The 12,244-nt window shown below is 43.6% G+C and overlaps 1 protein-coding gene across 1 annotated transcript in view; it reads left to right on the top strand.

The window, feature by feature from the left end:
- tshr (thyroid stimulating hormone receptor) overlaps positions 1-12,244 on the top strand; it is a 60,014-nt gene that overhangs the window by 22,563 nt on the left and 25,207 nt on the right. The window contains exons 3-4 of the mRNA XM_052585874.1: positions 121-195; positions 4,112-4,186. Coding sequence (XP_052441834.1) covers positions 121-195; positions 4,112-4,186 — 150 coding nt within the window. The remainder of the gene's footprint in view (positions 1-120; positions 196-4,111; positions 4,187-12,244) is intronic.

Genomic DNA, 12,244 nt, shown 5'->3' with positions numbered 1-12,244 from the left:
TTATAAGTTTTTTTTTCTCTCTGCTTAGTGGTGGCAACTTGAAATAACCCTATATATTTTTTTTTTTTTTTTTAAATAAAACTCTGGATTTTAACCAGATTTTCTCCATTTTCTCCATAGCTATCTGTCCGTGGATGTCTCTCTGAGCAGATTAGAGAAGCATTCCTTCCACAACCTGAGAAAGCTTACTCATATGTAAGTTAAAGTATCCTATATATATATATATATATATATATATATATATATATATATATATATATATATATATATATATATAAAATCAATCAATCAATTAAATTAAATTAAATTAAAAGAACATTTTATTAATTTTAAGATTTTAAAGTTTAGTCTTGTTTAAAATTATGTAATCCTTTGAAACAAGCAGACACCAAAAGTCACACAGAATAGAACAGAAAATAAAACGTTATTTCAAGTAAATGAACCAACTGTATAACATGAAAACAATATCATTGATCATATATATAATAGAGACAACTGATTGGTTCTTTTAACAAATGAAACTATTAAACAAATAAACAGATTAAATAATGACTTCAGATTAAATAAACATAATTTACATGCAAATGAAGTAAACGTGAATGTGGTAAAATCACATTTTACATAAAATACATACAAATTCTCAAGAGATTACATTTATGAAACAGCATTCTATATTTAACAGACACTTTTTTTTAACCCTGAAGCCAGAAATATATTTAAGTACATGAATGCAAATATATCCATATTTATTCTATATTCTCTAGAAAGTGTAAATACAACAGATTTCTTAAATAAATTATATACTTAAATTTTAATGCACTGGGTAAAATTAAACAAAAACACAGGAACTGGAATAATGTATACACATAACAAAGAAGAGAAAAAACAAACATTTATTTACATTTAAGGTTTGGAACAAAACGTCTAAGTTACATACGTAACCCTTGTTCCCTGATGAAGGGAATGGAGACATTATGTCAAGACTTGACATAGGGGGTTTACTTGAGAGCCCCAATCTGCTCTGACTTTAAGAGAAGATGCCAATGAAATTTAGCTAATGGATTTTGCATGCCTGAGCCACTTCCCGTGTATACGGGTATAAATAGGCAACAGGTGCATCCACTCATTAGGTTTTACGCTGAGAAGCTGAGAAAGTCTCCCTGGCAACCAGCAATAGTTCGAGATTGAGGCATGGGGACATAACATCTCTGTTCCCTCCATCAGGAAATGAGGGCTATGTACATAACCGGGATGTTCCTTATCTGTCGGTCACTACAAGGTACGTTGTGATTCGACATAGGGGGTCCATGGAAAGTGCCACAACATGAACCCTGTCACAACCCTGTGGCATTGCAAAGGTCATAACCTTCCCAACACCTCCACACACATTTTATTTATTTGCACCCACAGGGACCATAAAAGGTGAGTACATCGCTGCTGTTGATAGCCATGCCACTGCTCCTACCATAGAAACATTTCGACCCTCAAGAAAGGTGCTTCACGCCTTTCCTGTTTGTTGTTAACAGCTTCACAGTAATGATGGATCATCTGGTTGAATGGAGAGATAGAGCTGTGTGTCATCAGCATAGCTATGGTAGCAGAAGCCATGTGCCTGTATGGTGGGACCCAGTGATGTAGTGTATATGAAGAAGAGGAGGGGTCCAAGAACTGATCCCTGAGGAACCCCAGTGACCAGAATCTTACACTGTGTCAACACTTCTTGTATTAAACTCATAGACAGTATAAAAAAGGTTAAAAGGATTCATAAGCACACAGTTTCAGCCCTGCGGTGAGTAGATTCTCCTCTGATTGGCCATTGCGTTCCAGAAATCAACAGCTGAGTTTGTGATTGGCTACATTGCGCAAACCTTTTAACAATGTTATAAATAGAAACTTTGCCTAGCTTGTGCATATGAATAATTTTAATGTTAATATTAGCTGCTCTTTTTGCTTTTGTGCAACAGATAAATAACAATTTATATTTTTTAGACACCTTATGTTTAGATAAATAATTTTTGTGTGAGTCTCACTCATAATTTTATTCTCAATTTTCAATTTTGAAGAGGTGTCCTGCGCTGCAGGTCTCTAGTTTGTAGCTGTCTATAAGAGAAGTGTTTAATGTAGGTTTTTTGAGCAGTGAGGTTAATCAAGCCTGCTTCAATGCAGTGGGGAAGATCCGTGAGGTGAGATATGTTGATGATGTGTGTGAGTGCTGGTTAAAGTGCAGGATAGATTGCTTGGAGAAGGTGTGAGTGGATTGGGTCTAGAGGGCATGTTGTAGAATGCTTGAGAAGAGATGTTTTGATACTTATGCCTCAGTGAGGAGACAGAAGGAAAGATGGGAGTTTTAGCAGTGGGTGTGGTTATTTTGAGGTCCTGTGTGTGTGAGGCTGGGAATTGACTACTGATTGTTCTAGTTTTGACTGTGAAGAATGTGGTGAAATCATCAGCTGTTATAGAAGTGTTGGAGGGGGGAGGGCGTCTGAACAACATGCATTAGGAAAACAGTGTTTCAATAATGTAAAATGACAGTTAAAGGCAGTTCATCATTGAATTCAGTGATGTCATCTCAGTTCAGTTTAAATAGTGTCTGTGCAATCATTTGCAATCAAGTCAACTATATCCCTTTACTGCCATGCCCAATCCTCAAACACAAACCTTAAGAAAGGCCTGTGTTGAGAAAGAATCGAGACATTAATGTGAGCATCGTTTAGGTCGACCGCTGCAAACCAATCCTGGGGCTGGATGCATCTGATAATGAGCTTTTACATCAACATCTTGAATGGAAGCTTGCGAAGGGCCCGATTCAAGACTTGCAGTCAGGGGGGCACCACAGTCCTCTGAGAGGCTCGACGTGCCAGACTCGACGGTGTCTCAGCATGAGGATAAGATGCTCTCCAGGATGCAGGGGGACACTGTCACTGATGAGCAGGCCAGGTTGAGGCCCACAGTAGAGCAATGTCAGCTAGAGGATGTGCTGGATGGCCTCATTCTGTTGGGAAAGGCCTTGGCAGCATTGCAGAATAGGCCACCCTGTGAGATGGGAGTGTCAAGAAAGTAGAGCCAAAGATTGTGCTTTCCGGAGGGTGAAGTCAGTCGCCGTGTGCAGTTCCTGCATCAACCCCGGGTCAGAACTACTCTCATGCATTTGTTTGAGTGCCTTGGCTTGGCTTGGCTGATCTGAAGGAAAGCCATGACATGCATGGCAGAATTGCATCTTGGCCTGCAGCATAAGCTTTAGCGGTGAGAGACGCTGTCAGATTACAGACTTTGGATGGGAGATGAGTATGAATCCTCCAAGTCGTGGTGTTTTGCAGGCACAGGTGCACTGCTACAGCTCTCTCCACCTGGGGTATGTCAACGTACCTCCTAGCTGCCCCACCATCGAGGGTAGTGAGGATGGAGGAGGCAGACAAGAAGCTTCTGGATGAAAAAGGGGCCGTCCACAACTTTGTCCACATGCTCCTCCCGGAAGAAAGGCACGAGGTCCAATTCGGCGGTGACAACAAGGGACACCGCTGTTAGTGCCATCACACCAGTGTCTCTCAGTCAAAACGAAAAGGCTTTGTGGAGAATAAATCATTCACCCACTCGGCTCTGAAGCAAAAATCTAATGAGTGGATGCACCTGTCACCTATTTATACCCTTATACATGGGGAGTGTGGCTCAGACATATAAAAATTCACTAGGCAGATTTCATTGGCATTTTCTCTTAAAGTCAGAGTGGATTGGGGCTCTTAAGTTACCCCCTATGTTTAAACGACATAACATGCAGTGACCGACAGATAGGAAACCAGCAATGAATCCCTTATTAAATGCACCCATAATTTTACTGAGTTGTTCTGCCACTGTAGTTCCTTTTTAGAAGTTTTCTTATTGTAGTAGAAAAATGTGCTTTCATTTAGCATGTCTGGCTAAGTAAACTGAACAAGAGAAAATTACATCAAAGAACTATTATTCCTATCATCTGCAAAAATAATGTGAGATGAATTCTGTTAAATTAAGGCATAATTTCCAGTTAATTTTAGGGTACTATCTCTTTCATTCAAGTAATTCAAAAATAACATTTTCAATTCATGTAATCTATCTCTCTCTCTCTCTCTCATTTCAGAGAAATAAGAAACACAAGAAATTTGACATTCATCCATCCGGAGGCTTTTAGGAATCTCCCTAAATTACAGTATTTGTGAGCAAAACACTGTCTACATACTTTTGGTCTGCAAATTGCAAAAAGTTTTGTCATGTTTTCCTGTATAAATTTTTATATTGAGGTTTATGCCTAAAACAACAAATAAACAAATAAATACAAAAGCTGAACATTTACATGTAACTAGATATGAACAGCTGTATTCCAACAATGCAGGGCTGTTGATAAAGAAGAAACGCACAGTCAGTAAAGTAATAACTTCTGCTAATAATCGATTAGAAATCATAAATAATGTTAGATTACATATATATTATATTATATTATATATATATATATATATATATTAGGGGTGTAACGATACGCGTATTCATATTGAACCGTTCGGTATGAGGCTTTCGTTTCAGTACGCGGTACGCATTATGTACCGAACGGTTCGTTGGACTAATTAATTATATTTGAAAAAAAAAAAAAGAAATATAATGATATGCGTTCAACAAGGTAGCCCAATAACCCAAACGACGTAACAGGCAACGCCCCTGACACCCCAAAGAAGAAAAAAACACCAACTTATATGTTTATGTTAGGCTACTCAGTCAGGCGCTCGCTCACTCAGTACGAGCTGAAGTCGCGTTGCAAAATAGCCAATGCGTTTAACAGACCAGAAATAGAAGATCCTCCAATAACCAACAGGTCTGGTGTTTGGGTGCACTTTGGATTCCCTGTAAGCTATAATGGTGATGGCAAGAGAGTGGTGGATAAAGAAAACAACGGTATGTTGCATCTGCTACATGACAATAGGGTACACCAGCGGGAATACAAAAAAAAAAAACAAAAAAAACACCAGCGGGAATACTTGAAGCATGTTAAATCATTTACGCCGTGTTGGGAACTCAGAAACGAAGACCATGAGACTCTTGGGTAATCTTCAGCAGGATTCTTTATTGAGAACGCTCTGTGTGGCGCTGCAGTCATCAAAAGGTCTCACTTGTCCTTAAGACATTGTAGATTATATACATTCAAGTGGGAGGGATCCATACAGTAGAGGTGGAGACCATTTTAACAAAGCATGCAAATGCAATCAGGAAAGTACCAGACACTGGCATCTTCCCAGCCTTGATCTTATCAGCATAACAGTGTCATTTAAATACAGAGGTGCCTGACAGTATCACTGATACCTTCACATTATCATAGAGACAAAAGGCACAGCTGTGCCTTGAGCTTCAAGGAAGAACACAACCCTGACAGCAAGCAGTTTCGGTCCAGATTCGGCCCACATCTGGCCCGCATGGATTTCATGCGGGCCAGATGTGGGCCGGATCTGGGCCAACACTATGTTGCTGTCTGGGAAAGACAAAAGATTAATGTTTCAGACACTTGATTTTCCTGATTTGAGCTTCTTGGATGTCAGCTTTAGTGTGAATTTAGTGTGAAGTGTGAGTGTGAAGACTTCCTCATAGGTTTATTACCCCTCCCGTTTATTACCCCAAAATGTCTATTATTATATTGGAACCTAGATTTAACATTTTATAAATTTGTAATCCCACAGTCCTCCCGTTGAGAGTTCTAATAACTCTCACATAAAACAAATTAAAACTTTCTTAAGTCCATTCTATGGCCTATGTTTGTTAACATAAGCCCCATCTTCAGTTGTGTAACTTGAAAAGGTTACAGGCACGTTTAACTTATTCTGTGTCTTGTCCTAGATTTACTTAGGTGTATTTTTAGAACCATAACTGTTGACACATATGGCATGGATAGTAACACGTTGTACGAACTACATGAAGACACAGAAAATATCATGTAGCATAAGAGTGGAAGTCTTGAAGTCCATGGCGTCCGGATAGCTGTGAAGTCTGTTTTCTGTAGTCCATTTCGCATGTAGATTCACTCAGATGACTCTTGGTCCTCATGAAGCTTGTTCATGGATGTCTGAGGTGATGCTTTACACCAGGGTGTCACATATGGAAATGACTTCTCATGCACGCATACCTGCAACACAAGAAAACAAAGAAACAGCAGACCAGCAGTATTCATGCATAGACATTTTTAGACTTCTGTTGATCGTATAGTGGTTTAAAGTCTGGTGATCATATAGGGTTTTTCTCAACCTATTTTTAAGTAATTTGACACCTATGGACCAGTGAGGTGGGGATAAAACTATGGACAGGGGAAACCTATGAGGAAGTCTTCACCACAGGGTTGGCCCCCGAGGCCTGTTGCACTTCGGTTCATCCCTGGGCTCCTCACTGGTCTGTGTGTGTCCTAGTCTGTCCCTGTAGCTGGTGTGCAAACTTTACTTGTTGACATCTCCATTCTCTAATGAAACATCAGTCATAACAAGACATCATAACCTAAAAAGAATAGGAGTGACTGGAGTGTGCTCTAGTATAGCCTTGAAAGCTGTGAGTGTACTTAATGTTCCCTCAATGAAAGGAAGTGACAGTAAACATATTTACTAAGGATGTTTCATCTTTGTTGCACATTACTGGGCAAGTTAAGCACTCACAGCCCTTACAGTTAACACCTGAGCAAGCTGCTCCAACAGTTAGGTGACGTGGGGAGGGGCAGATTCAGAGTGGTAAGTAGACTGAGTAGGAGCTGAGTAAAGCTGTTCATTTCTCTTAATGTCTTCTTGCTTTTTCTACACTCTTTCATCCAGTGTCCAGTTTTACCACAAAAATGACAACTGCCCTCCTTCTTAGGACTTTTACGTTTCTGTAGGTTCTCCGTTTTGACCTGAAAAGATGCTGCTGCAATCTTTACTCTGGCTTTGACATCAGAGTTTCTTTCCCAAGTAGCTAAACTGTCTAGATTACTTTTGAGAGTTTTGTTAGACCAAGTTAGATCTAAGAATGGCAAGGCTTTTCTGTACTCAGCTACAAGGCCATCTGAACAGATGCAAACTAATGGTCCCTTGTCCTCTAACACATTTTTAGGATCATCAACTATTCCACTGTAAGTTACTGCTGACTGACAAAATCTTTCAATGTATTCACTCACAGTTTCAGCCTCCTTCTGTACACAACTAGTGACCTTTGACCAATCCACTTTTGGTCCAACAATATTCTTTAACTCTCTCAGAACTCCCTCTCTCAATTCATCTTTACGGGCATGTTGTAGTTCAGAAGTAACAGCAGACTCAAAACTGTTGAATTCAGATTCAGTAAGTATTTGTGACATCAGCTGTGTGACTTCTGTTAACGACATGTCATAGAGACGCATTTTGCTGATCAATGCTCTTCTGAATTCAGTCAAATTTGTGCGTACAGAGGGTAAGCTCTGGGATAGTCTCTCTATATCTTTAGGTCTTAGCCCTTTGGCAACAGTTTGTACTCGGACAACAGAAGAGTTGTGTTAACCTTTCCTGTTTCTGTTTCCTAACCGTGGTTGGGAGACACAGGGGAGATCCGTCTTCTCCAGGGCCGGAAGTTCTCCTCCCGGGGTTAACTCCCTAAACTTCATGCTGCTTAGTGCGATGGTAGCATATAAAACAAAGAGGCCGTCTTGCCGAAGAGTTTAGGTGCTTTATTTTGCTGGCTGCACTGAAATACGCTGCACACAGCTAACTACCTGCACCGGTCACCGTATCACCCACACACACACACATCCGCTGCTTCGCGATGGATCCGACAGGAGGGAGGGGCGCGCCTCGGACACGCACACCCACTCACTCTCATTCACACAAACACACTGAGCTGTACTAAACTAAACACATTAAAGACACATCCCACAACACTACCCCCACCATGGACTGGCAATTAGCACTAATTCCATTCCATCTAAATGTACTTAGCACACACTCTCTATATCTGTAGGCCTAAAATGTGAAGAGATAGCTGTGTCCCAAATAGTATGTAAATTCAAATAGGTACTAATTTAACAAGTGTCTAAACAGTGCTAAAAGTTCTAAAGCTCATTCAACAGTGAACACAGGAGTGAAAAAATGATTAGAAATGAAATAGTCTCTAATACAACATAAGAGTACATCACCTTTTAAATCCTATTCTTCGGTGACCAGAGGTAAAACTGTCTGACTAATACAGTAATAATCAAAACATACATTGGATGCAATAAAGTGCAAGCATGTAAAAGCATTGAAAAACTCTTCAAATTTTTTTTTCTTGAAAAAAAAAGAAAGTGCTTTTCGTAGAAAAAAAAGAAGAAAAGTATAGAACAATCTAGACTAGAGTCCAAAAACGTGAACTATAAAGTCTCTAGTGCAAATATAAACTGCCATAGGTGACTCACTCAGTGACCCAGTCCCCATACCGTAGGGGTCCTCGGCGCTGACGCTGGGGCCGAGGTTTGCCCAGAGACTGGTGGTGTGGCCCTCCTACCGCACCCCCACCATGGTCAAGTATCACATGGGAAGGAGTGGATGGAAGAGACCCAATCATGTGAGTGTTAGTAGCAGGTGGAGTGGATGGCCAGGAGTTGCTGGGGCCATCACTCGAGGCAGTAGAGTAGAGGCTGTACAGGCCGAGATCCTCCCGGTCTGCTGGGTGCCCGTCCACTGCTGGTGGCAGGATTTCAGAAGGTGTCCAGTTCTGGGATTGCGGTAGCATTTGTTCCAGGACCCAGGTGTTGTCCAGGGGCTCACGGCTGCGGTAGCATTTGAGTTGATCATGGTGGATGACCTTAGCTCTGGGGCCCTTTTGGATCCGATAGACTAGATAGTCTAAATGTCCCATAACAAAGTAAGGTCCTTCATAGGAGGGGAGGAACTTTTTGACTTTGTTTTTGACATGACGTGTTCCTTTGATGAGATACCACACAGCGTCGTCGACTTTGTACTGTGTGTGACAAGCGTTTTTGTCGTATTGTCTTTTTGCACATGTGACCGACTCACCAAGGGCTTCTCGGGTGATGTTGTGAGCCATTTCCAACCGCTCACGCATTTGGAGCTCCAACTCTGACAGTTCCCATGGGTGCTTGTGGAGTCTTGTGGGGTCTTGTTCTGCATGCACAGTTTGTACAAGTCCGGCACCAGAGGGCCACATCTTCTCTCATGTGGTACCAGTAGTATCTGGTTTGAAGTCTGGCCACAGTCCTTTCAATACCAAAACGTCCCCCTACTGGCCCTTCATGCATTTGGCGCATCACATCAGGTTGCATTTTGCGGGGAAGAACAATTTGAGGATAGAACTGTGTGTCATCTAAACAGTAAAAGCGGCGGACCAGTACTCCATCTCTGAAGTACAGTCTCCTCTATTGACTCCAGTACGTACTGGTGGCTGGGCTGCATGGGGAGACTGTGACCCACGGGGGCTGCTCACTACTGACCTCTAACCAAGCTCTGATTGGTGCAATGTCTGTATCAGCAGTTTGAGCCTGGCGCAACTCCTCCATAGTCCAGCCAGGAAACAGTCTGGTCTCATTTGTGTTTGTCACATAAATGGTCTCTGTTTGTTTTAAAGTGTCTGTGTTGGTAACATTGACAGCGCTTTCCCCCACCGGACTCAGCAACAGGGAGCTGGTGTCAGAGTCCAAATCACACTGAATTGCTTGGTGACTTGTGGTTCTCCGCTGCGAGGAAGGGTCCTGTAGATTACAAGGACAGGACTGGCGGCAGGGCCTGCGGGAGAGACTGTCAGCATTTGTGTGTAAGCGACCTGGGCGATGGATGATTTTGAACTCGTACTCCGCTAGCTTCTCAAGCCACCGGGCTAACTGACCTTCCGGCTCTTTCATTCGCGTGAGCCAGCACAAGCTGCTGTGGTCGGTTCGTACCTTGAAAGGCCTCCCAAGTAGGTATTGCCGAAAATGGGATGTGAAATTGACAATGGCTAGCAGCTCCCGTCTTGTAGTACAATAGTTCTGTTCAGCTTTGGCTAGTTTGCGGCTGCCGTACGCCAACACCCGTTCTGTGCCACCCTGCATTTGCGACAGAACAGCACCGATACCTGTGTCACTGGCATCGGTGTCCAGGATCATTTCACCATGGTCCAGAGGATAGCCTAAGACAGGGGCTGTGATGAGGAGGTGCTTGAGTGTGTTGAAGGCGGCTTGGTGTTCAGCGTGCCACTGGAAGTGTGCATTCTTCTTCGTCAGGTTATGTAACGGCTCAGCAATGGAAGCAAAGTCTTTCACAAATCTGCGATAATAGGAGGCGAGGCCAATGAAATGTCTGACCTCTTGGACTGATGTGGGAGTGGGCCAAGCTTGGACCTTGCTGACTTTATTTGGGTCAGTTGCCACACCATGCTCAGACACAATATGACCTAGATAGACAACTTTGCGGTGGAACAGGCAGCATTTGGCTGGTTTCAGTTTAAGATTCGCCTGTTTAAGTCTCTGGAACACTTGGCTCAGTCGCTGCAGCATCTAAGGCACATCCTTGGCCAGCACGATGATGTCATCAAGGTAGACGAGGCAGGTCTCCCACTGCATGCCGGCAAGGACGCGGTCCATAAGGCGTTGGAACGTCGCCGGGGCGTTACATAAGCCGAACGGCATAACGTTCCATTCGAATAGTCCATTGCGGGTGCAAAAGGCGGCTGCGCGGTGGGCTCTTGGTGTCAGCTCAACTTGCCAGTAACCTGAAGCAAGATCCAAAGTGCTGAACCATTTGGCGGTGGCGAGAGTGTCCAGCGTGTCTTGAATGCGGGGAAGCGGGTACGCGTCAGTGATGGTGTGGTTGTTGAGCGCCCTGTAGTCTATACAGAGGCGATAAGTCCCATCCCTCACTGATCTGCCGTTCTGCGCTTTGCTGCTTTTCCCCAGCCATACGACGAAGAGGCTGCTTTACCGGAGGTCCTGGCCGGGTTATGATGTCATGCTGCACAAGACTGGTCCAGCCCAGATCACCAGGTCCCCTGGAAAAGACACTTTCATAGGCACACAACAGTTTAGATAGTCCAAGTTTTTCATTGTCATTCAAGTCAGTGGAACTCTGGGCGTAGAGCTCCTGGAGGTGCTCTGGAACTGCAGGGGGGCTAGCTGGAAAGTCTGCCAATGAGGAGACACTGGACGAGGGCAGAGCTTCAGCTGGCTGGAGGAGGCCTGCAATGGCACCTTCTTTAATAGTCACAGCCTTGTTGCCAGGGTTAAAGAGGCGTAATGGAACGATGTTGGTGGGCTGTGCATTGACTAGGGCTCTGGCAATGAGTACTTTGTGCTTTTCAACGAAGCCTTTTGTGGGGCTAAGCATCATGTCTCCCTGAGCTTCCCTGCAAAAGTGCACGTTGCCCTTGACTAGGTACTCTTGCCCCGCTTCAACCACAACAGTTCTGGCTACTCTTACAGCGTGTGACTTTAGAACAGTTTCTGGATGAAAGTAGGGCACTTCTTCTCCAAACAGAATTATGCGGAGCTTACCGAAATCAAGGCGGGCCTCAGCTTGGGTTAGGAAAGGATGGCCAAGCAGCAACTCATCACCCTCTATATACGCTACAAGGAAGTCCACTTCAACTTGACGGTTGTTGATACTGACCGTATCTTAGCCTCACCGAGCACTGGCACGTCTCCTGGTCCCACCCCAAGCAAAGTCTCTACGGTGGATGAAGCGGTGGTCTCACGTCTTGGTGAATGGCGTTGTATTGGTGAAGGGGCAGCATGCTCCTCCGCGCTCCGCTGTCCAGGACTGCACATACCTCCAGCTCAGATAGGCGCATGTGAATGTTTATTTCACGATTCTGGCTTTTAAGGTGGAACACAGTGGCCAGCGGGCTTTCTTTGGCAGTGTTTGCAAGGAAAGTCTTTGTATTTCTTTGAGGGGACGGGCACTGGCTCTGGATGTGACCCCAACCATTACAGTTATAGCAGCGAATGTCACCCCTTTTAAAGTTCTTGTGCTGCTTTATTGTTTTAGAGGATGTGCGTGGGACAAAGTGATTGGGTGATGGGCTAACTGCAGAGGTAGTGGGAGTCATAGTCTCATTTTTGTCTCTTTCCCTGACAACAACAGCACGCAAAATTTCAGCTGAATGGCCATTGTTTTGACTGACCAATGATTTGCCTCTGCGCAGCTCTCAAACCTGTGCAGAAACTCTCTCCACAGTGTGCTGCCGTCGTACTGGCCAGGACGTAGAGTGGGGACTCTCTCTTTGGGGTTATAGTCTTCATCACTGTCCGACAGAGGAGGCTGACGGGACGCAG

The sequence above is a fragment of the Carassius gibelio genome, chromosome B20 (genome assembly GCF_023724105.1).
Source record: "Carassius gibelio isolate Cgi1373 ecotype wild population from Czech Republic chromosome B20, carGib1.2-hapl.c, whole genome shotgun sequence".
NCBI classification, from domain to species: Eukaryota; Metazoa; Chordata; class Actinopteri; order Cypriniformes; family Cyprinidae; genus Carassius; species Carassius gibelio.
Note: the sequence above shows the minus strand (reverse complement) of the source record. Positions and strands in the feature narration are given on the sequence as shown.